General features: G+C 36.0%; 3 protein-coding genes across 19 annotated transcripts in view; all 3 read right to left on the bottom strand.

The window, feature by feature from the left end:
- Positions 1-198: 198 nt before the first annotated feature.
- Positions 199-11,888, bottom strand: LOC306887508 (uncharacterized protein). Of its 14 annotated transcripts, none has more exons than XM_079445280.1 (10): positions 11,783-11,888; positions 9,902-9,990; positions 9,096-9,308; positions 8,639-8,933; positions 6,492-6,719; positions 5,818-5,841; positions 4,702-4,745; positions 4,492-4,608; positions 3,894-4,161; positions 199-3,731 (listed from the first exon to the last, which is right to left on the bottom strand). In XM_079445280.1, exons 2-10 carry the CDS (start codon positions 9,962-9,964, stop codon positions 2,329-2,331), a joined length of 2,655 nt encoding a protein of 884 aa, XP_079301406.1. In that variant the 5' UTR covers positions 9,965-9,990; positions 11,783-11,888; the 3' UTR covers positions 199-2,328. The 14 variants fall into 14 exon arrangements, with proteins under 14 accessions (XP_079301406.1, XP_079301404.1, XP_079301403.1 ...); XM_079445278.1 differs by having other exon boundaries at positions 4,492-4,560; positions 4,702-4,742; positions 11,783-11,887; XM_079445277.1 differs by having other exon boundaries at positions 4,492-4,560; positions 11,783-11,887.
- Positions 11,889-13,867: 1,979 nt separating this feature from the next.
- Positions 13,868-14,059, bottom strand: lenep (lens epithelial protein; the record flags this gene model as incomplete). Its single annotated transcript, XM_079445525.1, has 1 exon — positions 13,868-14,059. The coding sequence occupies one exon, from the start codon at positions 14,057-14,059 to the stop codon at positions 13,868-13,870; it is 192 nt and encodes a 63-aa protein (XP_079301651.1).
- A 474-nt stretch (positions 14,060-14,533) lies between these two features.
- LOC306887632 (SHC-transforming protein 1-like) overlaps positions 14,534-20,600 on the bottom strand; it is a 41,801-nt gene continuing 35,734 nt past the window's right edge. For all 4 annotated transcript variants that reach the window (XM_079445529.1, XM_079445526.1, XM_079445527.1 and 1 more), the window contains 4 exons: positions 18,973-19,030; positions 18,515-18,628; positions 17,362-17,597; positions 14,534-17,280 (listed from right to left, as the gene is read on the bottom strand). In XM_079445529.1, the coding sequence (XP_079301655.1) occupies positions 17,152-17,280; positions 17,362-17,597; positions 18,515-18,628; positions 18,973-19,030 (537 nt within the window). In that variant the 3' untranslated portion in view covers positions 14,534-17,151. The remainder of the gene's footprint in view (positions 17,281-17,361; positions 17,598-18,514; positions 18,629-18,972; positions 19,031-20,600) is intronic.

The raw sequence follows: 20,600 nt of genomic DNA on the forward strand, positions 1-20,600 counted from the left end.
ATGCGACATTTTTAACATCAATCCAACTGAAGCAAAGAAAGTACAGATGATAAATCTCACTCCATATATTCAAAGAGGATATGCAGGATATGTGTTTTTCTTCAGAATTACTATGAATAAAACTTGCATCAACACAGAAGGGTAATTTTTTTGAGTATGCTATTTATAATTTGATTTATTCCATTAAAAGACTTGGACAGTTTAATACTGTTTAATAAAGTTCCGACATTGTAAATGCATGTGCACAAAACAAGCAACAATAACAAACACTTTACAGTTCATTTGAGGCATTCATGCAGACATTCTGGCCAAATAAGTTCAAATACAGTGAAGCACAGGAGGAACCGAGAAAACCTTTTTCTATTTTACCATTTATATTTAGGAACTACAAGCGATGTGATGAAGAGATAATGTATCGCAGTCACTGATGCAGGCCTCTTTTAGAAGTTTTCCTAAAAATGCACTCAATCTTACAGCAAATAACTAAAGCAACACATCATGCATAACCGTATGTATATGTTTATTCTGTGAAAAGTTTCACAGCAAAAATATTTCCCACTAACATAACCACAACCATTTGAACTTTAGCAAGTAACAATTAAAAAAAACAAAAAACAAATTACACTTATCAATGTTGCACTTTTTGTTGCAATTTAGTAGCCTGTGAAAAACATATACATGCTGTGTTTAAGTAGTTAAGTATATAAGTGTACAATACTTAAGTTTTTGCATTTGACTGTTCAACCCAGCACAGGATCTGCGAAAGCCAGACTGTAAAGTTGCAAGCAGTTTTGCTAGACAGCGTATAATTTGACAAGTGCAAAAAACAGGATTCGGAGCAAAAAAAAATTACACACCTTAAAATTACAAACCTTACTGCACTCACCTTACTGCATTACATACAACTAGAATGGCCTGCACTTTTCTTTAAGGATTTGCTTGTTTTTGTTTGTTACTTTTTAATGATTACAAAGTTCCAGACAATACAAGCATGTTACTTACTAACGATATCCTCCATAAAATGTTATAAATACTAGTGAAGCTCTCAAACAAACAAAAAACATTGGATCAGGAGACCCTAAAGACAAACACAATAATTTAAAGAATTAAAAAAAGAAGAGACAAAATTATAAACATTAATAAAACTCCAACAATCTATTTAATATCTGTACACAGTCTATAAGCTAAATATGATCCTAAAATGAACATAAATCGTTACGTGGCTACTGTAAAAGATTAAAAATGACTGTACTAGTCTGTAACTCTCACAACTACATTCTTCTGATGAATATTCCCACACAAATATTACATATATTTGTGAGAGATGTGCCAGGTCGTAAACATAAACCTGATGTGCCGTAACATTAGATCAGTTCCAAGAAAAGTCCTACAGTTCTTGACACTGTTCCCTTATTTTTTTTGAGCTAGATTCATGAATATCTTCTTAAAGAAAAATTAAGAATGTTCTAAAGATAAATGAGAAGTTTAAGTGAAATTATAAAAAAATATCAAATATTGTCTTAAGAACAAGTTTATTTTCTTTTTAGGATAATAACATACTGAGGTTACATTTTTCTTTATAATGCAACAATTTACTTAATACTTGGTAAATCTTAACAGTAAATTTATTCATCTATAAACTTTTTTTTTTGTCTAATAGCAACTAATAATAACCCACAGTATTTCTAGTCTTGAACATACATCCGACAAACCTACAAGTATGCTACATTCCATTAATAAGTAAAATGCAGTAGTAATACGCATTATATTTAGCTAGTATTATAATGTAGTCATGTGTATATTTTAATATAATAACAGTGCAATTAATTTATTAATCATCTGTGTAGTCTAATTTATAATTATTTTGAACATTTTTCAAAAATGTTAATTCTCTTACAGCTTTTTAAAGAACCATCTTAAGACAAAAAAAAAAAAAAACTCTTTAGAATTCTTGTCACAAAGAAACAATATTCTATACATTTCTTAAAATAAAAAAAAAATAAAGGAATTTTATTCTTAACATTTCATGAATCCAGCCCCAGATCTTTAAATGACGGAACAGGTGACTCACTGAGTCTTTATTTGATGTTGTATAACATTTTCAAATAAAGGTAAAAGTAATGAAAAATGAGTAAAAACAGCTATTATAAGAAGGAAACCATCACTGAGGTTTTACAGTAATGCTTTATCAATGAAAAGAAAAAGCAAAGCCATACTGATCAAAATTAATAAGCTTTTTAAAAATGATACCACGTTAGTAAGCAAAAAAATCAGGCCCGACTGTTTCCGGATGTACCTTTTTTTTTTTTTTTTTAAATCTCTAAACCTTCAAACTTTCACTCTTCTGCTCTCTTTCTTCTGCTCTCCCTTCTTCTCAACCTTCCTTACTTCCTCTGGAAGTGCAAATTTCTCCATTGCCTCCTTTTCAAATTCTTCCATATCATCGTTGTCGTCTTCCTCGCTCTCCTCTCCCTCGCTGTCGCTCTCTTCTCCTTCAGCAATGTCCTCCAAAATGTCCCCCACGTCTTCCACGAACTCCCTGAACGGCATCTGATCATGAGCGAACACTCCATCTGTAAAGAACTCCTTCACCAGCTTACTGAGCTCCTCTTTCCTGGAGGTCTGGTCCTGATCCTGGAGCTTCTTCAGGTAGGACTGGAGAAGGGTCTCGAAGTCCCGCAGGCTGACGGGAGAGAGTCCCTCGACTCGAGCGCAGTCTGCCACACCGCTGCACGTCTCCCGCTGCCCGTCATAGTGCTGAATGCGCTCTCTCTGTCTGGTCCAGTAGTTCTCATGGTCGTGATGGTGATGGGAGAAGGTCTCGTCTGGTGCTCCATGCCCATGTTTCTCCTTGCGTTGTTTCTCCTTTTCATTGGGACTGTTTTTCCCTTCACTTTTATGGTAGGGCACCTTCTTTTTTTTCTCATCCTTTACTCCCTCACGTGACCATTCTCTATCTTTTGACTCTCTTTGTTTCCCTCTCCACTGCTTCTCCTCTGGTTCTTTTTCATCGTACTCTTTTGGAAATTCTTTGTCTCCTTTCCATTTCTTCTCTGTTTTATCGTTGCGTTTTCCCTCACTCTTTTCGTTTCTCCATTCTTTTTCACCTTTCCATTCGTCTTTCCTTTTCTCTTTCCATTCTTTATGGTCATTCCCACCACTCTGTTTATCGCTTTTCCGGTCTTTGTCCTCTTTCCGCTCCCCTCTTTGTTTCCATTCTTTTTCCTCTTTCACTTTCTTGTTTCCAGTATCCTTCAAGTCCTTTTTGTCTCCCTTCCTCTCATCCTGTCCTACATGTTTGTCTTTCTTCCACTTTTTATCTTCCTTCCATTCTTTTTTCTCCTCCCACTCCTTAAAATCTCTCTGGTCTTCACTCTCTTTGCCCATTTTATCATAATCTCGTTTTTTGTCCTTTTTCCACTCTTTTCCCTCTTCTTTTCGCTTCCCTGCTTTACCTGCCTCTTGGAGGCTTTTATCTTTTTTCCAGTCCTTCTGTTCCTTAGTATGTTTTTCCTCAGTCACTCTCTCCCTCCTTTCCTTGTCATCTTCCTTTTTTCCACTTTTCTTCTTTTTCCATTCTTTGTCTCCCTTGCTTTGTTCCTTCTCCTCACTCTTTTTGTCCCAAATCTTTCTGGGCTTCAGGTCTAGTCTTTCCATCGGTGGTACATCACTTTTGTCTCCAGCAGAGGGCATCCGAGAAGCTGCAATGGGAGGAACAGATTCTGCTCTTCCTGGAAGAGCGTTAAGACGCAGTTATATATTTTTTACCCACAGAAACCTGCATGTTACTGAATTTTAATCTGATTTTTTATAGAAGAAAAAAATACACAGAATACATGCGTTTCACTGATGGATGACTGCTGTCAGTGTGTGTGCATGTGTGTTTACTGCACCTGTGCTCTGTGTGAGCTGTGAAACTTCAGCTCTCAGATGCTCCAGTTCTCTCTGTAGTGATGGCAGGGCCTCGAGCTCTTTCTTTGCTCTCACACTTTCTTCTTTCATTCTCTCGTTCTCTTGCTCCAGCTCCTTCTGAAGAGCAGGTACTCTAACTAGTTCTCCTTTTATCCTCTCATACTCCTTCTCCAGCTCTTCTCTCCTCACACGCTCTTTCTCTCCCTCCTCTGCCCGAAGTTGCGCTGCTTTCAGTTCACCTTGATGTTGCTGAGTTTACAAACAGGGCAAAAATTAACACTGAACTACAGAAACCCTATAAACTGGAAATGTCCCTTCTTCTTTGTAACATAAAAGAAAATGATGTAATATCAGAACTAGCCTTATTGAATATAACCGTCGTGCAAAAGTAAATTACAACAGTGTTTGGTCCTAGAAACCTTGAGGAGCAGTATAAAAGATCATTTACATATACACTTTTAAAAGGTTCACTAGCAGAACCAGCCTATTTACTTGTCATTTTGTTTCACTCTCTCTCTGACACTTAAACTATTGGCTTCATTTGGACTTAATTTAATACAGGTCTGCACATGTCTGTACCTGAAGTTGTTCCTGTAGTACCAATATTTGCTGATCTTCCTTCACCTGTTTGCTTAAAATATCTGGAGGCTGAAGACCAACAGGCGTGTCTTTAGAGATCTCAGGATTCAGCCACTCCTTTCACAAACAAATGATATACAGATGATATACTAACTAAAACAAATTTTAAGTCTCTAAAATCATACAAAAAAAGAAGAGCAAATGAATGACCTGATTTGTTGGGTCCTTCAGCTCTCCAACATCCATGTCTGCTTCTGAGAGAAACGCAGGAGATCAAGCAAATCAAGAAAAATAACACGACACCAATCACAAATCAATCATTAAAAAGCAACAGTGGCCGATGTGATGAAGATGAGGAAGCCAACATGGAGCCATAACACTCAGTAATTAGGGCCTGAGGGATCACACAGAAAGTGTGCGTTTCTAGCAGTGACTTAAATATAATTTGCAATGTTCAGAATTAAATCAGATTAATTTGGTAAAAGTATGCATTATTCATGTCACTGTCATGTCGCCATATCTGATTTGGTCCTTCAATCTTTCATAGTTGTTCAGAGTGGTTAAACATCCATGTGACATCACAGGAAATTAAACATGCTGCACAAACCATTTAAAATGCAACTGTCATGAGTTAGTGTGCATCATGAGGCTTAGTTGAAAACATAATTTAGCCAGTGCCTTGAAAACTGCAACTCTCACCCAAAAATGAAAATACTGTCATCATTTACTCACCCTCAATTCGTTCCATTCCTGTAAGACTTTCTTTCTTCTGTTGAACACAAAATAAGTTATTTTGATGAATGTTAGTAACCAAAGAGTTTCTGGGCCCCATTGACTCCCATAGTGTTTTTTTTTCCCATACTATGAAAGTCAATGAGGACCAACAACTGTTTGGTTACTAACATTCATCAAAATATCTCATTAATGTTCAACAGAAGAAAGAAAACGCATACAGGTTTGGCACAACTAGAGTAAACGATGACAGTAGTTTCATTTTTGGCTGAAATATCCCTTTAATTATATAATGGGGATTTTAATACATTTTATGGATATGAATTTTTCCATATATATTCTTACAATTTTATATTTAAAAAAATTCTTATCCTTAACCATATCCAGCAAATCATGAATGAATGGAAAGGTCATGGATCATTTGAATGTTGTTGTGGACAATGAGGGGCATCAGAGTCCAAAGGCTGAGAACCAGTGGTGCACATGCACATTTAAGACTGCAGCATCCATTCACCCGCAAATTACATTGAGCTAAAGCATCTCACTGCTCCATTCAAACCCACACAGACACAAACACTCTCACACTCTTCCTACCATCATCTGGGTCCATGAGCATACCTGTGGAACAATACACCTCAGTCTCAGACACAGGAACATATTCAAATTCACTCTGTGATATGGGCCACTGCATAGGTACTTTTGGTCACATGCCCCATTTTATGACAAACAATATTTAAAACCAGTTTGTCAATAAGTCTTAGAAAAGTTGATTATAACCATCCCCATAAATGTGTGGTAATCTCTATCACACATTTCTGAGTATGCAGTTCATGTAGACGTCTCTAGTGACTGACAACCTAATAACGATGGCCAAAGAGCATTGTCTTGATCCCATTTATAAAATCAAACAGAAAAAATGGGATTCACATTCAAATTTAAACATTAGAATTTTTAAAAATTCACTTAAACTGTTATGCTGACAATATATTATTAGTAATGACAATTTATATAAAAAAATAAGAGAATAATAATAATAAAAAAAAAAAAAAAAAGTAAAAGCATTTTCATTGATATCTGACTTAAAGACCCACTTTTTGGTGCTGAATATGGTAAATAAGTATTTAGGAAGCATTATTAAAATGATACATTTATTATTTCATTATCTGAATATGCTAAGAACTGGATTTCTAATGAATCTAGAGAATACAGCGATCTGTATTTCATTTGATTTAATTCAAGAGTGTGAAAACAAGGGGGCTCATCCTCACCAGAGAAGAAAATGGTCCCTAGTCCTAGAAGAATGACAGCTGCAAGGATGCACTTGTTCAAAGAAAAGACTGCTTCCTCTTCTCTTTGATGTGGTTGAAAGTTTTCCTCCTCCTCCCCCTCTTCATCATCTTCTACCTCAGTCTTTTCCAAAGAGCCCAGGTGGGAGATTTTTCTCTTTCGTAAACCATCCCCCTCTTTCCCGTTTGTTTCCAACACTTCTTTAGACTCTACACAGAAAACGGGCACATGATTATTGGGGGATAATCAGTAAGTATTACACAAATACACTGCATTGCAATTGCATTTTAAGGAATCTTTTTCCAGCTGGTTAGTGCAGCAGCCAAATTGCTGGGTTTTTTATAGTTTAAAGTGGCTTTTATGGATGCTTCATATAATAGCTAACATTATTTGCGAGAGTAGGACATGAACATCCTTTTTTGGCCCTGGAACATATTAAGCATTCACTGTTCTCGGACTGTAGGGTTAGGGTTGTCTGGCGAATCAAGGCTACGCGCGTGTACGGAGACTGAAGCTCTATTTCTGGAGCTCCCCACGGTCACGTCATCAGTCTGGTCTGCAGCTTCAGTGATCTAGCATTAAACTCTTCTCAAGACACATTAGCAAGACGACTAAAACATGCCACACTGAAGCATTTTCAATCTTAATTATTACACATTTACAAAAGCGTTCAAAAGCTTGGGGTCAGAAAGATTTTTTTTAAGGATATTAATATTTATTCAGCAAGGATGCATTAAATTGATCAAATGTGACATCTGTAATGCTACAAGATTTCCATTTCAAATAAATGCTGTTCTTTTGAACTTTCTATTCAAGCAATTCTGAAAAAAAAAGTCAGTTTCCACAAAAATCCTAAGCACCACAACAGCTTTCAACATTTATAATAATAAATGTTTCTTTAGCTTCAAATCGGCATATTAGAATGATTTCTGAATGATCATGTGACACTGAAAACTGTATTAATGGCTGCTAAAAATTCAATTTTTCTCTCACAGGAAAAATGACACTTTAAATTATATTAAAATAGAAAAAAATATATTAAAATAAAAAATATATATATTTTACAATATGACCTTTTTTATTGTTTTTGACTAAATAAATGCAGCCTTGGTGAGCATTATTTGTTTGTTTGTTTGAGTTTAATGCTATTCCAGCTTCTGTGGCTATTTTCATAGCTAGAAATATAGCTAGTTTTTATAATTTATTTTTGCTAAAAACACCAAAACTGTATTTGGCTTAACTCTGTTAGAAAGCTCTTCAAAAGTGTTAACGAATTAAAAAAAAAAAAAAAAAAAAAAAGTTCTCTCAAAGAGTTATAACCAGCCCAATCTAATAAAACATGCTTCACGGATAAAGGGATTCGGCAGACAGAACATGTTGGAGGATCTTCCCCGAGGATTAAAAACATTGTGTGTCTTTCTGGAATGACCTATTCTGCAGCGGGTATAAACAATCTGGTCCCATTGGTTAGAAAACTGATAGAAAATTCTTGCCTTGGTGAGCATAAGAGACTTAAAAAAAACCCTTAAAATATTTTAAAAACCTAAACTTTTGAATTGCAGTGTATGCTGATGTGTTACACAAGCTACTGAAAGTACCAGGGCCAATATCTTCCTATGATTTTGCTGTAGCCTCATGCCTTTCTTCAAATTACATGAGAGCATAAATTTCCTAAAGACAAACACCGACACACAATTTTACACTGTTTGAAAAGATTTGGGAAATAAAAACAAAATCTGTAGAGTTTTCAGGATGCAGGTACAAGCAAATGTTCACCTTAAGAACGAGAGCAGAAAATGGAGAGAATGATGCATCTGAAATGTAATCAGAGTGGGCACGCTGTTTTCATATATAAATAAAAAAAACAATAAATAGAAATCAAGCTGTCAAGCTGCCACCAGTCATCATGCAAGACCATCATTATTCCATAACAGACCTGCCAACTGCAGTTAAGCTCCGTTTTGACCATCACCATCACTTTAAAGATATATACAGTACTTAAAAAAAAAAAACACAGATACATACAGACAACAAACTTGTTCAAAATCAAATGAACAGAAAAATAGATATAAATGCACAAAGGTAAAAAGTATGCGACATTATCGCTTTTTGTCGCACAGTCTCTCACCTTCAGTTATGGTTTTCCTCAGTGAATCCTCATCCGATTTAAACCAGTCTCTTTCCTGACAAACTGAGGCAGGAAGTGGACTTGATCCAGAGGTAGGACTTATGTGAGCATAAGAGTCAGAGAATGAATCGACATCAGCGCTGGGAGTAACTGGGCTCTCTGAAAGACCTTGTTTCTCATGGTCAGGGGTCCAGGAGCTGATGTCTTCAACAGTGGCACTGACAGAGCTAGGCTCTTCATTGATATGTGCTGCATTCAGCTGGGCCCGACTCTCACTCGTCTCTGGAGACGTTACCTGCTTAACATTTTGGTAGATTTAGAATTACTATTTTACACTAAAAAAGGATGACAAAATGACAATGTTATTTTTTTGGGGTGACCTAAACGTCATATAGTAAAATAGGTTATGGCCATCAGGATTTTAGATAATCTGAAGCGTTTATTTAAGGAAGGACACCTGAGACAGCTCTGGAGGCTCTGACCCATGGGTGAGATCTGGGTCAGACTGCAACTGTGTGGATGTCTCTGTCTCCGGCTGGTGAGCAGATGCTTTAGAGGAGTGCTTCTCCAGGTCACTGTGGGCCTCCGGTGAGGGCTCAGGTGCTTTTGAGATCTGCCCCTCGATCTTAAGACCTTCAGCTACAGGACCCACATTCTCAACTCCAGACCCCTGAACATGAAAAGCACCTCTGTCAAACAAACCTAATCTCATGCATAATTTGAGCATTGTTTTGCCACAATATCCTACAAAATGAGTATTAATCTATCTTAAAAATCTTCTTTAAAAATGTTCCTGTGTGTGTGTATATTTTTTGTTGTATTTTTTTTATTGATGGAGGGATTTTCAAAACGTTCATACCTTTTTCATGTGATTATTATCATTATTATATTACTACTACTACTACAAATATCATTAGTCATTAGATTTATAAATAGTAAGTTTTCATAAGTTTTACCACACTAACCTTGTTCTTTTTCATTATGATATCAGGACATTAAGTAATACCATTTTCTCCATATGAGTGTATATATTGTATATATCATGAGTTCTTGATTATACTACATAAAAATTATACCTGCATAAATGTTTCGTAAATACTACGCCCATATAAACAGAAGTTGTGTATTCAAGTCACTGCATATATGAATTTGCATATTAGGTTTGAATAAATTGACACATAGAATGTAATGTCATTGTATGCGATAACATGACCATTTTCAGACTCCAGAGAATTTACCCAGGCCCCCAACACTGAAACACACCTTCACCTCCGGGGTAAGAAGAGTCCAGCTGTTGCCATTGGCACTGTTGCTGTTTTCAGACATTGCCCCCTAGTGGCTCCGTCCAGCAACTGAAAAACACGAGCACTTTAGAAAGTCATCAGCTCAACAAATTAATACACAAATACAATTTAAGAGCCATCTCTATTATGGGTTGAGTTTCATTGCATTAGTGCAAAATGTTAAAATTTAGAGAAGTAAAGGACCTTGAATACGTACAGAACTATTGGTATACATCACAAATGCTGTACACATAATATCAAAATCAAAAAAGAACAACGTTAATGTAATGGAGAGGGTGGTGAGTGAGTTCAATGAGGACGGTATCTCCACTACAGGCCTCTACTAGTGAAAAAACACAGGAGTAAAGGAGAGAGTGAAAAGCTGGAGGTGCAGTGAAAGAGTTTCCACTTCATTAGTATTATCCTTGTGTTGTCCCATTGGTTACACCAACAGCTCCCTGGCTGGCAAATATTTTGGCAAAGAACTGTGTAACTAAGGATGTCAACTGAAACAGCCCTAAAGGCATTAATGCAGGAGAGAATGGTGGAGTGATACACATACTGACAGCACTGAAAAAACAAAGCAATGGACCTACTGCTCACTACCAGAAAACCGAGAAAGACGTGAGCTACCTTTCCAAGTGGGTCAAAGACTAACAGCCATTTCAATGAATTACAGCACCGTATTCAAACATTCTTCCATTTGTGCTAAATCTTTCGAATATTAAGTAGATCTGAATATTAAACAGATCTGGCATAAACTGAGCAAGAATGGGATCCTGTTCAGCCGAAATGGTGAATCTTCCATGCAAACTTCAAAAATGAAAGAGGCCTAATCACCGTCGTACCACTTTGTGACACACTTCACTCTTTAATAAGGATCGTTTTCCTTTCGCAGTAATTTGGGTCTGCTAATAATGTGGCTCCCATGAGAGTTTTTTTTCAATGTAGCCATGAGCCGTGAGAGTTGAGGATATAGAAGAATGTCTGAAATAGATAACAGCTAAAAATAACACAGAAAGAAGCACAAAGTGTACCAAACTGATATTATCTGAGACAATTCTATTACAAACATTGAAAATACTAATAAAATACTGATGTAATATTTGAAAATAATTCAAAAATACACAATAATAATTATACAATCAAAAGTTATTTATATTTTAAGTTATTTTCTTTAAAGATATCGCATTTTAAGTTTACAGACAAGAGCTTAGCTTATTAAGCTTACTAAAATACTGACAATATTGCAGCAGCAGCTACTAACTATTAAAAAAAAAAAAACTTTTTGAAAGCTTTATGAGGTTGGAAGAAGTTCCATATTAACGAAATACAATTATAAAGTACTGATATTTTTTTTAGCAATAATTATTATACATGATAATAGAAGTGCTTTTTACAGAAGCAATAATTACTGTAATATGTTATTTTGGGGGAAACTATGATTACCATGGTAAATGTCTGAATTGTTAAACCAGGTGAGTCCAGATTGTTTTGAAATGTAAAGGAAAAGCTTAATTAGATCCTCGGTATCTCTCTTATCTCTCCCATCATCTCCTCCGACATTAAATGCCCATACAAGGACACATCTTCAAGTCATGCGAATATTAGCATAATTATTATTTCCATGCGCCATATATCGCATGTTCTCTGTGTGTTTGTATGTTACACAGATGTTGGAGGTCTGTGTACATTTTAAGCAGACAGTCAAAAGGGGAGTGTTCAATAAAACCCACAGGCAAATGTCGAAGTCGCACTTTACATACACACACATGCCGGAAATATTGAAGAAACAAGCGCACAAGCTTCAGAGTTTGGTTAAATACGAAAAATGCCTAAAAGTATTAAAAGAGAAGCATACCTGGTAACTCTGACAGACCTTCCGCTTTAATTTCCACCACTCTCTCGTGTCTTGTGCAAAGTCGCAAACTCAAGTGTTCAGTTTTGTTGACAGGCCTTCGGTCTTGAAAGTTTTTCACCAATCAACGCTTGCCGTTGAGCTATGTCCCGCCCATATACTGCGTTCTCCACCAATGACAGCATACTTTATCTTCCGTCCTTCAAACCACACTTCTTTTGTGACTGACAAACACAGGTGACATGAAAATGAGGAGCTTGTGCTCAAACAAATGGGAAAAGGATCCCAACAAACCTCCATCCATATGTATTAAACTTGGTGCATAGGTTGTTCTTTAAGCAAGACTTTAATATACAGTAGTACCATTTGTGTGCATTTTTGTTATTTAATATTTGTATAAATTCAAAATCAGTTTCAAGAGCTGTTTGAAACAAAATAGGGTTTTGAGCCGCTCCAGTTGCTCTGATGAACATAACGTTTTCCAGAAAATTATGTTTGTGATGCTTTTCAATTGCTTATACTTACTAAAGTATCCTTCCTTATGTGTCTTGAGTTTTGTATTTTTTGAAATTCACAAACTCACTATAATTTTATTGTTATATAGTATATAATAATTTTATTGTAATAAAATGAGACCAGACTTGAGAGTGTGACCTGAGCCCACATGGACCAGGAAGCAAACACTTTGAAAACCCAATCTGCATAACATAAAACCACAAGATTAGCAACTGTATAAAATGCCATATCAACCACCCAAAACACACTAGCATTGCGGTGAAGAGTTTTGCATGAACATGCATAACCTACATTCTCTGGCGTTTAGTGTAATGCCTCAGTTTACAATGGCCTATTTATTTGCATAGAGCATCTGATATGCTATTTGTTTTCAGCATGTATTATAACACATTCTGTATGCATTTGTGTAATGTTTGATATGTAGCCTATTCTAATACATATTTATGGCATGCTGTATTTGTTGCATTGGTATTCACAAATGTACTTCTTGGTAGTGTAATAGTGTTCACACAGAAACTATTAGACCCACATTATAGGCTACAGTCACAGTTTGTACCCTAAGTTTTAAACGAATAAAAAAAGCATCGGAACCTTTTTGTGAGCTATTTATAAAGAATCACACAATCTTTTTTTTTTTTTTTTAATCGCACAATTTTCTCAAACAGTGTCATTTATAACATGTTTGAATACCACCAGCATGTTGACAGGGACGTGGTCTATGTTCCTCATGTGAAGCCTGTGTGATATGCTGCTTTAAAGTGCATTGCTACAGCAGCCTCTAATAGTTGTGAGGCATGAGTGTTTATGTATTTGTGAAGAGATCTGTATTCAGGCCAAAGCATCAACACATCCGTGATGAATCATCCACCGGCTCAAAAGCTCTGAAAAAGGAAACATCATAAATATCACTGTGCAGCTGTTTTAAATGTCATCTGACATGTCAAATATCAACATGAAATTTATTCACGCTTCAAAATAATAAATTCACTTTTTTTTTTCTCAGTTGAACAGGGCGCCCTCTAATGGTAACATCACTAGATTGCACACACTTATACAAGGTCAAAGCTAAATGTTTGTGAGCCCTTGTTTTGTTTCAGTAAACGTTTAAATAGTCGATATAAATGAATATTTAATCATTGTTCAACATTAACCTCATACAGCTATAATAGCTTATTAGTTAGTTATTTACATCAAAATTAAAATGATTAAAAATCGTTTTCAGTAACTGAAATAAAGCTGAAATAAAATAAAAAAAAACAAAATTAGAACGGCTGCCTTGGCACTTAAAGAGGGAGCTCAATTGTGAGTTTCTTTCTTTTGCTGAACATAAAAAAAGAAGATATTTTGAAGAACGTTGGTAACCAAACAATTGCTTGTCACTATTAAATAATAATAATAATAATAATAATAATAAGGAATTCGATGGGACCAGAAACTTCATATACTTAAATTCTTAATAAACTTCAAATTTTAATATTTGTAATGTTACTTTGGCAAACAAAAAATTATATATATATACATACATACACACACACACATATATATATATATTTTTTTTTTTATACCTTTTTCTTAGTCCAGGATCTCTTTGATGCACCAGCAGCAGAGCAGGAAGTAGAGGCACTCTTTAAGAGACTGGATGACTCCATAAGCCACATTCCCTCCCAGCAGGTTCTTGCCGTGGCCCATCCTCAGAGCTGCATCTCTCAGATTTTGGCCCAGTGAGGAGGGCATGGCCTGGGGCAGCGGACGCTGTGGGTGCATCTCACGCCACCGCTCCACGGTCGACTGGAGAGCACGAGCTATCCTCGAAGGGAGGAACTGGAAGATACCTTGTTTGCCGTTGCGCGTTGTGGGTCTCCACTTTTTCCTTCAACCGTAAAGTCTCTTCAGATAAAACCCTGGAGCGAACTGACTCCTGTGTGTTGTGGGATCCACGGACCCAGTGCCCCCTGTAAAACGGGTTTTATTCAGCTCTGGAAAATGCCAGCTAACTGTTCACCTCCTATTGCACAATGGCCTCGCAACATCTCTCATCTACCTATTGTTGATCTCTAATTCCTCTACTGTGCAGTGAAAGCACTGAATGACTGTCCAAATATTCACACACAGTGCGCAAACAAATACAGACTTTTTTGCTGTAATAATATGATGAGTGTCACAATTAATGATTTATACAACTAATCTAGATCAAAAATAGGTATTAGGAACGTGAAATGAGACGCATCAAGAAGGATGAATGATATATGTATTTATATATGTAATCTATCGTTTGATACAGGTGTAAACATTATGTTTTCCCCAAAGAACAACAACAACAACATAAAAAGAATAATTAAAATAATCCAAAACATGTATTTAAAAAAAGAAGCATTTATATAGGCAAACAAGAAAAAAAAAGCCTTTGGCTTAGAAAATAGCAAACAACCAACCACAACACACAAGTAACATTACCACAATAACAGGAAGTGTTTCCATGCAACAAAAGGCCGCTGTGAAATATGAAAATGAGCAAACAGTTGAGTGGCGAGTCAGAGTTGTAAAAGCCAGATTATTCCAGACCATTCCAGCCCTGCATGTATGCATCCACGCACACACACTCATAAACACACTTTGTTTAAACTCCATTAGCAGTTAGTGACCAGATCCGTGGTGCTATCAGCACATAAAAAGACTGACGTCAAATGATTAAAAAACCTATTCAATGCATTCATTTGAATTACAACAGGCTACAATCCACATTAGCGTGAAGGCTGGTCGCATACAGTTGCAGCTGGGATCCATCTGGATTTATAATGTGGAATGAATGTTGACCATTGACTCAAAATCCACAAGTTACATCCATTAAAAAGACAAAAAATAAAACCGTTGCCCATTTCAGATTCATAATGCATCCAGATAAGGGTCTTTGTACATCTAAGCAAATCCTCATCGTTTACATAGATTTGTGTGATAAACACAAAGTGATTGCATTGTCAAATCTTACACCTTTTAGTTTTTATAACACTACAATCCTGTGAGTTTGCAAATTCTCATTTGACACAGATCCACACAGTGAATGATTGGTTTTAGACAGCTACTAGCATAGGCAAAGCTTATTTACATGTTCTTTTACAGGGCATCTAATGTCGGTTTCTAAATGAGAGATAGAAGAAGGTGTTTAAGCAACAATGCGATACCCACAGACCAGCACTAAACTAAGAACAGCACAGCAGAATTAACGTGCCAAAGAAAAAAGAATGCTTTCCCAAAACCTGCACTGAACCTCACTAAACTTGTGTCGTTTTTGCAGCTGATTATCTTTTCAGTTGTGTTTTTTCCAAAAATGAAAGTGTCATGATTACCTATAGAATCACAAAAGGCGACTGTGTTTTATCGGTGCGTTCTGTGTTTGGTAAAAAAAGGCACAATCAATATCAGAGCAAACAAAGATGAAAAAAGTGGTTTCCTGTTTGTGGCTTCAACAGAAACTGCACTTGTGGCTGCAAAGACACGTTCAGAATTCATTTGGAGTGCTTTTCCTCTTCCAGGATGGTGTGTACCCTTGCAATCTATGTCGTTCAAATGCAAAGTTATTATAGTGAATCTTTGAAAAGGATGCATGTATTATAATACACATCGTATCCGCCTCCTTACGCTTTTAACTCGAGCCTCCGAACGTACAGAAGCAGCTGACACCTCGATACACATGAAGATCGATTGTCAATGCGAACAGAAGTAATGTCCAGAAGAAAAAGATAAAGAAAAATAGAGCCTCCATTTCCAAGAATAAAACCATCCCGATGATGTGGTCAGCTGATCGAGATGACATCATTGCGACAAATATATAAATTCTTAGTTAAAATGACATCACAAGAAGGCTTCAATCAGATCTCAAACCACAGACCTTCAGTCCTATTCCCATGTCCACTGATTGCACTGTATTTTTTTTTTCTCTCGTCCCTTTTGTCCCAGGCTTATATATGATGTTATGTGGAAAGGGAACCTTCCCTTTTTCCACAGAATAGTTTGTAGTCTCTCATAACGGGCAACGCAAGTCCCTCACAGCATCTGCTTATTTGCATAAGGAAAAATCCACACGTCATTCGTGCTGCTAAAGCTTTCACATATGTTCAGGGGTCTTCCCAAATGACCAAAATTCCCAATTTTTCTTGGGATCACTCTCGGAATTCTGTAAAGGGTATTGTGAGGTTGAGAATAACAGGCATTTTGTGTGATTTCTCTTGGTGGGAAAATTGTGAAAGTGATATTCCGGTGGGAATGTGACGTCTGTGATTGGAGAATGAGCTCTGTATTCTCTTTAAAGTTTTGCATATTCATCAAACAGTCTTGCGAGATTTCCAAACGAGCGCAAACAAAAAAAAGCCTCTACGATCATAATGTAGCTCGAGTCTTTGGATTTCGCCCATTGAACCAGATGTGAATCTTTATAGTGCTACAACGGTTCTGCAATTTTAGTACATTCACATCAACTCTCGACTCGAATAATGCCCGGGCCTGTCGCCATGGTTACAGGTGCACCCCAGTCTTAATTCAAGACATGATGTCGTGTTTGGGAAGTGATGTCATATCCGCTTCTCTTTCAGACGCCTCATCGTTAGGCTTTTTGTAATCGCTTATTTCAAGCGATGTGTCCTTTAGTCTTCGAGTAGAATGATTGCATCGCTTTGTAATTTCATGGCCGGTGGTTGATGCGGTACAAAATTCTGTGTTTCTGTGAACATATGATTAGCTTACACTCCCAGTTGGAAAAACTGTTTTTCTCTAATAGAGTCTGGCGAAAAAGTAGGAAAGGGAGGTTTTTTTTTTCTCTTAAATGTGTGGTGGAGAAAAATCTTTTATTATTTTTTTTTCTCTCAAGCACGGCGATCAACTGGCTGCTGCAGACACACCTCACTTCCTGCTGAGATGATTGGCAGCCGGTTGTCCATGTGATAGCTAATCAAGTGACTGACGCTCTCGAAGCGGTGGTCTTTGGTGCGCACCTATGACAGCAAAAAAAAGATGTTGAAGAATTATGTTGGACAAAATATAGAGAGTGTGGTGCATTTGATCATTTTACTCACCACTCCCTCTGGATCCACTAGAAGCAGGTGTTTAGGTTGGCCACCCTGCTGTCCAGTGAGGACATACTGGCCTGGTGTGGTGCCTGACTCCCGCACCAGGAAGTCTCCATCCTTGGTCAGGAGTCTTTCGGCCTGCCTTCGGCTTAGAAGTCCGTGGAACCAGGGCTCGTTCTGCAGCTGCTCTGCCAGAGGGGGCGCCACTGCACCCGACACACCTAAAGCAGCATCAAATGGCTCTAAAAGATAGAGAGCACAATACTGATGTATCTTTGAACAATTTACTGTTATTCTGTAACTGCACCTATAACTAGAAAAAAGTACAGCAAACCCAAACATTCTCTTTAAAACAAAGCAAAAACAACTCATCCAAAACACATAAGGAATCTCCATAAAGAAAATGTGAAAATAATACATTTTATTTTTAAACTTTTTTTTTTCCCATCAAACCAATCCTAAAAAAAGGAAAAATGATCACAGTTTCCATAAAAATATGTTTACAACACTTATTTATCACTTAATAAATGTTTCTCAAGCAGCATAGCATATGTGAATAATTTCTGAAACATCATGTGACGCTGAAGACTGAAGTATTATTATGGCTTTGTTATTACAGGAATACATGACATCTTAAAATATATTTAAATAGGAAACAGTTATTTTATATTGTAATAATATTTCACAATATCACTGTTCCTAATTATATTTTTATCAAATAAATGCAGTCTTTGAGAGCATTAAAGACCTTTCTTAAAAGCATTTTTTTTAATCTTACGGAACCTCAAACTTTTGAATGCCATGTATGTAAATATTAATGTTAAATATATTAAAATGTCAATAGTTATATTGTAGCATATAAATGAAAATAATAAAAAGTACGTTTTAAAAGTAAAAAAATGGAAATAATGTTTTCACTGATTTTAAACAGATTTGTATTGTATGCTGTTGTTATGTAAATGCACATAAATAAAAATTAATTCTTGTGTTCATTTAATGAAAAATAGAGTACATGCTTTAATGATGATTTAGTCACTTTTTACAGATTTTTACTCTGATTAAGGAAAAAAGTTAAATTTTAGCCATTTTAGAGCAAATACATGAATATCAAGACATCATAAAAAAAAGATATTTTTCCAACCAAGCATTAGTTACTCACTCATGTCAAATGCATCTCTGTGAGCATTTCCATTGGCTGATGCCGCTGGGAGGCGGGGTTTATCCACATTGACGTAAGAAGGGTCGTTAAACAAGCCTCCCTCCTTAACACCCACTGAAAGAGAGAGAGAAACAGAGGACTGTGAGGTTGAAGAGAGTTAACCTTCAGGTGAGTGCGCTTAAGCGGTGCCATTCTGAGTCATATTGTCAGCAAGGTCAGCGATCCAGAAGCCACCTCTCAAAGGAGCTGTGTAATAGGTTTGGGCAGCGTCCAACAGAGAGCAAAGAACAGTGACAGAAAAACCGCTGACTCACTCTGCAGAATGACAGTCTCAGCTGAGAGGAAAATGAAATGAAGGGAAGTGCGACAATATAAGACTTACAAATACTATGTGGCACTATGAAAGGAACAGGGCAGGGGTTATTAATGTGAAGCATGCGTGTTTGAGCAAACCTGACCTGGTAGAGGAGGCAGAGGCTGCTTGTGAATGTCGTTCTGGCTGGGCTGTCCATAGGGCTGTGGAGACACACTGCATTAGAGCGCTGACACATAAATTAACTAGTGTTAATTTAGAATTAAACATTCTAATTCACTTCTATACACTGAATCATCTTTCTTGTATACTGAAGTCTCTGTTTTTTGAAGACAGTGAGCCTTAGTTTGAACTGAGTGACTGCTTTGGTGGCTTTTCTAGCCTGCGACTGAGCCAAAAGTATTTGTTTAAATAAAAGTAAAGAATAAATAATTATTGATTCTATAAATAATTATCATTAATTATTATTAATAATAATGAATTAAATCATATATTTTAATTAATAATATATTCATAAAAAAAAAAGAATATATATATACACACACTTTTTTTAGGGCTGTCAGTTTAACGTATTAACTTAATTAGTTATGAAAAAAAATAACGCGTTTAAAATGGACCTTTTTCACATTTCCGGGTTTCTCAGCAGCGGAAATCGTCATAGTTGGGCTAACTTGAAGAGCAGTGAATGAGAGAGTACTACAAATATATTTATTGCATTCCCATTTGCTCAAATGGTAAAAAATGAAAACGGTTTTCATGACTTTCAATAAAAGGAAAAAATTGAGAAAGAAAAGTCAGAAGAGCAAATGATGTCAAATTTACCTTTCCTCCCATAGACGCTGTATTACAAACACCCTCGCATTAGCGTAAACTATGTTTTTGTAATTTGATGCAAAGGTAATATAATACAAAGAATAGTGTCATAAATGTACATAATTAAAAAAAAAAAATACAAATATGAAAACCTTTTGAGGATAGTTCATAGTTTACGTTAGGCCATTGTAGCCTAAATGTTTACATGTAATACATTTTATGTTGAATCAAATTGAATGTTTATTTCTAAAGGTACTATTTGTAATGTCTATTTAATACTTTCTCATTTAACAAAAATAGATCTAAATAATCTTTTGGGCGTATTTTCACAGCCAAATGTAATTTGCGATTAATTAGATTAATTAATCGACACATCATGTAATTAATTAGATAAAAAAAATGTAATCGACTGACAGCCCTAATATACATACATACATACATACATACATACATATATGTATATATAGTCATTATTATCTATGCTGAAAACATTCTTTATCATTTTTTATATGTTTGTGGAACAATATTTGTCCAGGTTTCTTTAATGAACAGGAAGTTTAATGAACGGCATTTATTTGAAACAGAATGACTGATTTACTGCATCTGTGCTGAATAAAAGTATTAATGTTTATAACAGTACTTACTAGAAACCTTTGAATGGCATTGTATCATCTTTTCCATAAACATATTAAACAGCAAACACTTTTAAAGTGTAGTAATATTTGATAATTACAGTTTCTACTGTATTTTAATCAAACAAGTCAAACTTAGTGTACATAAAGAGACCTAAAATATTAACAAAAATGTGAATTATTCCAAACTTTTGACCGCCAATGTGTAAAGTGTTTTTATTGTATAGCTTGACAAATGCTAACTCATGCTTAGCAGTTCTGACAATGGAGGAAAAATGAAGGATCTGCTTTGTTGACATTTCTAAGGAAAAGGCTTATGATGCTTTAA

Source organism: Barbus barbus (assembly GCF_936440315.1).
Source record: "Barbus barbus genome assembly, chromosome: 21".
NCBI lineage: Eukaryota > Metazoa > Chordata > Actinopteri > Cypriniformes > Cyprinidae > Barbus > Barbus barbus.

Coding starts and splice junctions, on each gene's coding strand:
- LOC306887508 (XM_079445274.1), bottom strand. CDS start 9,964: ATGTCTGAAAACAGCAACAGTGCCAATGGCAACAGCTGGACTCTTCTT. Junction 9,309..9,901: donor TTCTTACCCCGGAGGTGAAG/GTGTGTTTCAGT, acceptor TTTCATGTTCAG/GGGTCTGGAGTTGAGAATGT. Junction 5,842..6,491: donor AGGGACCATTTTCTTCTCTG/GTGAGGATGAGC, acceptor ATTGTTCCACAG/GTATGCTCATGGACCCAGAT.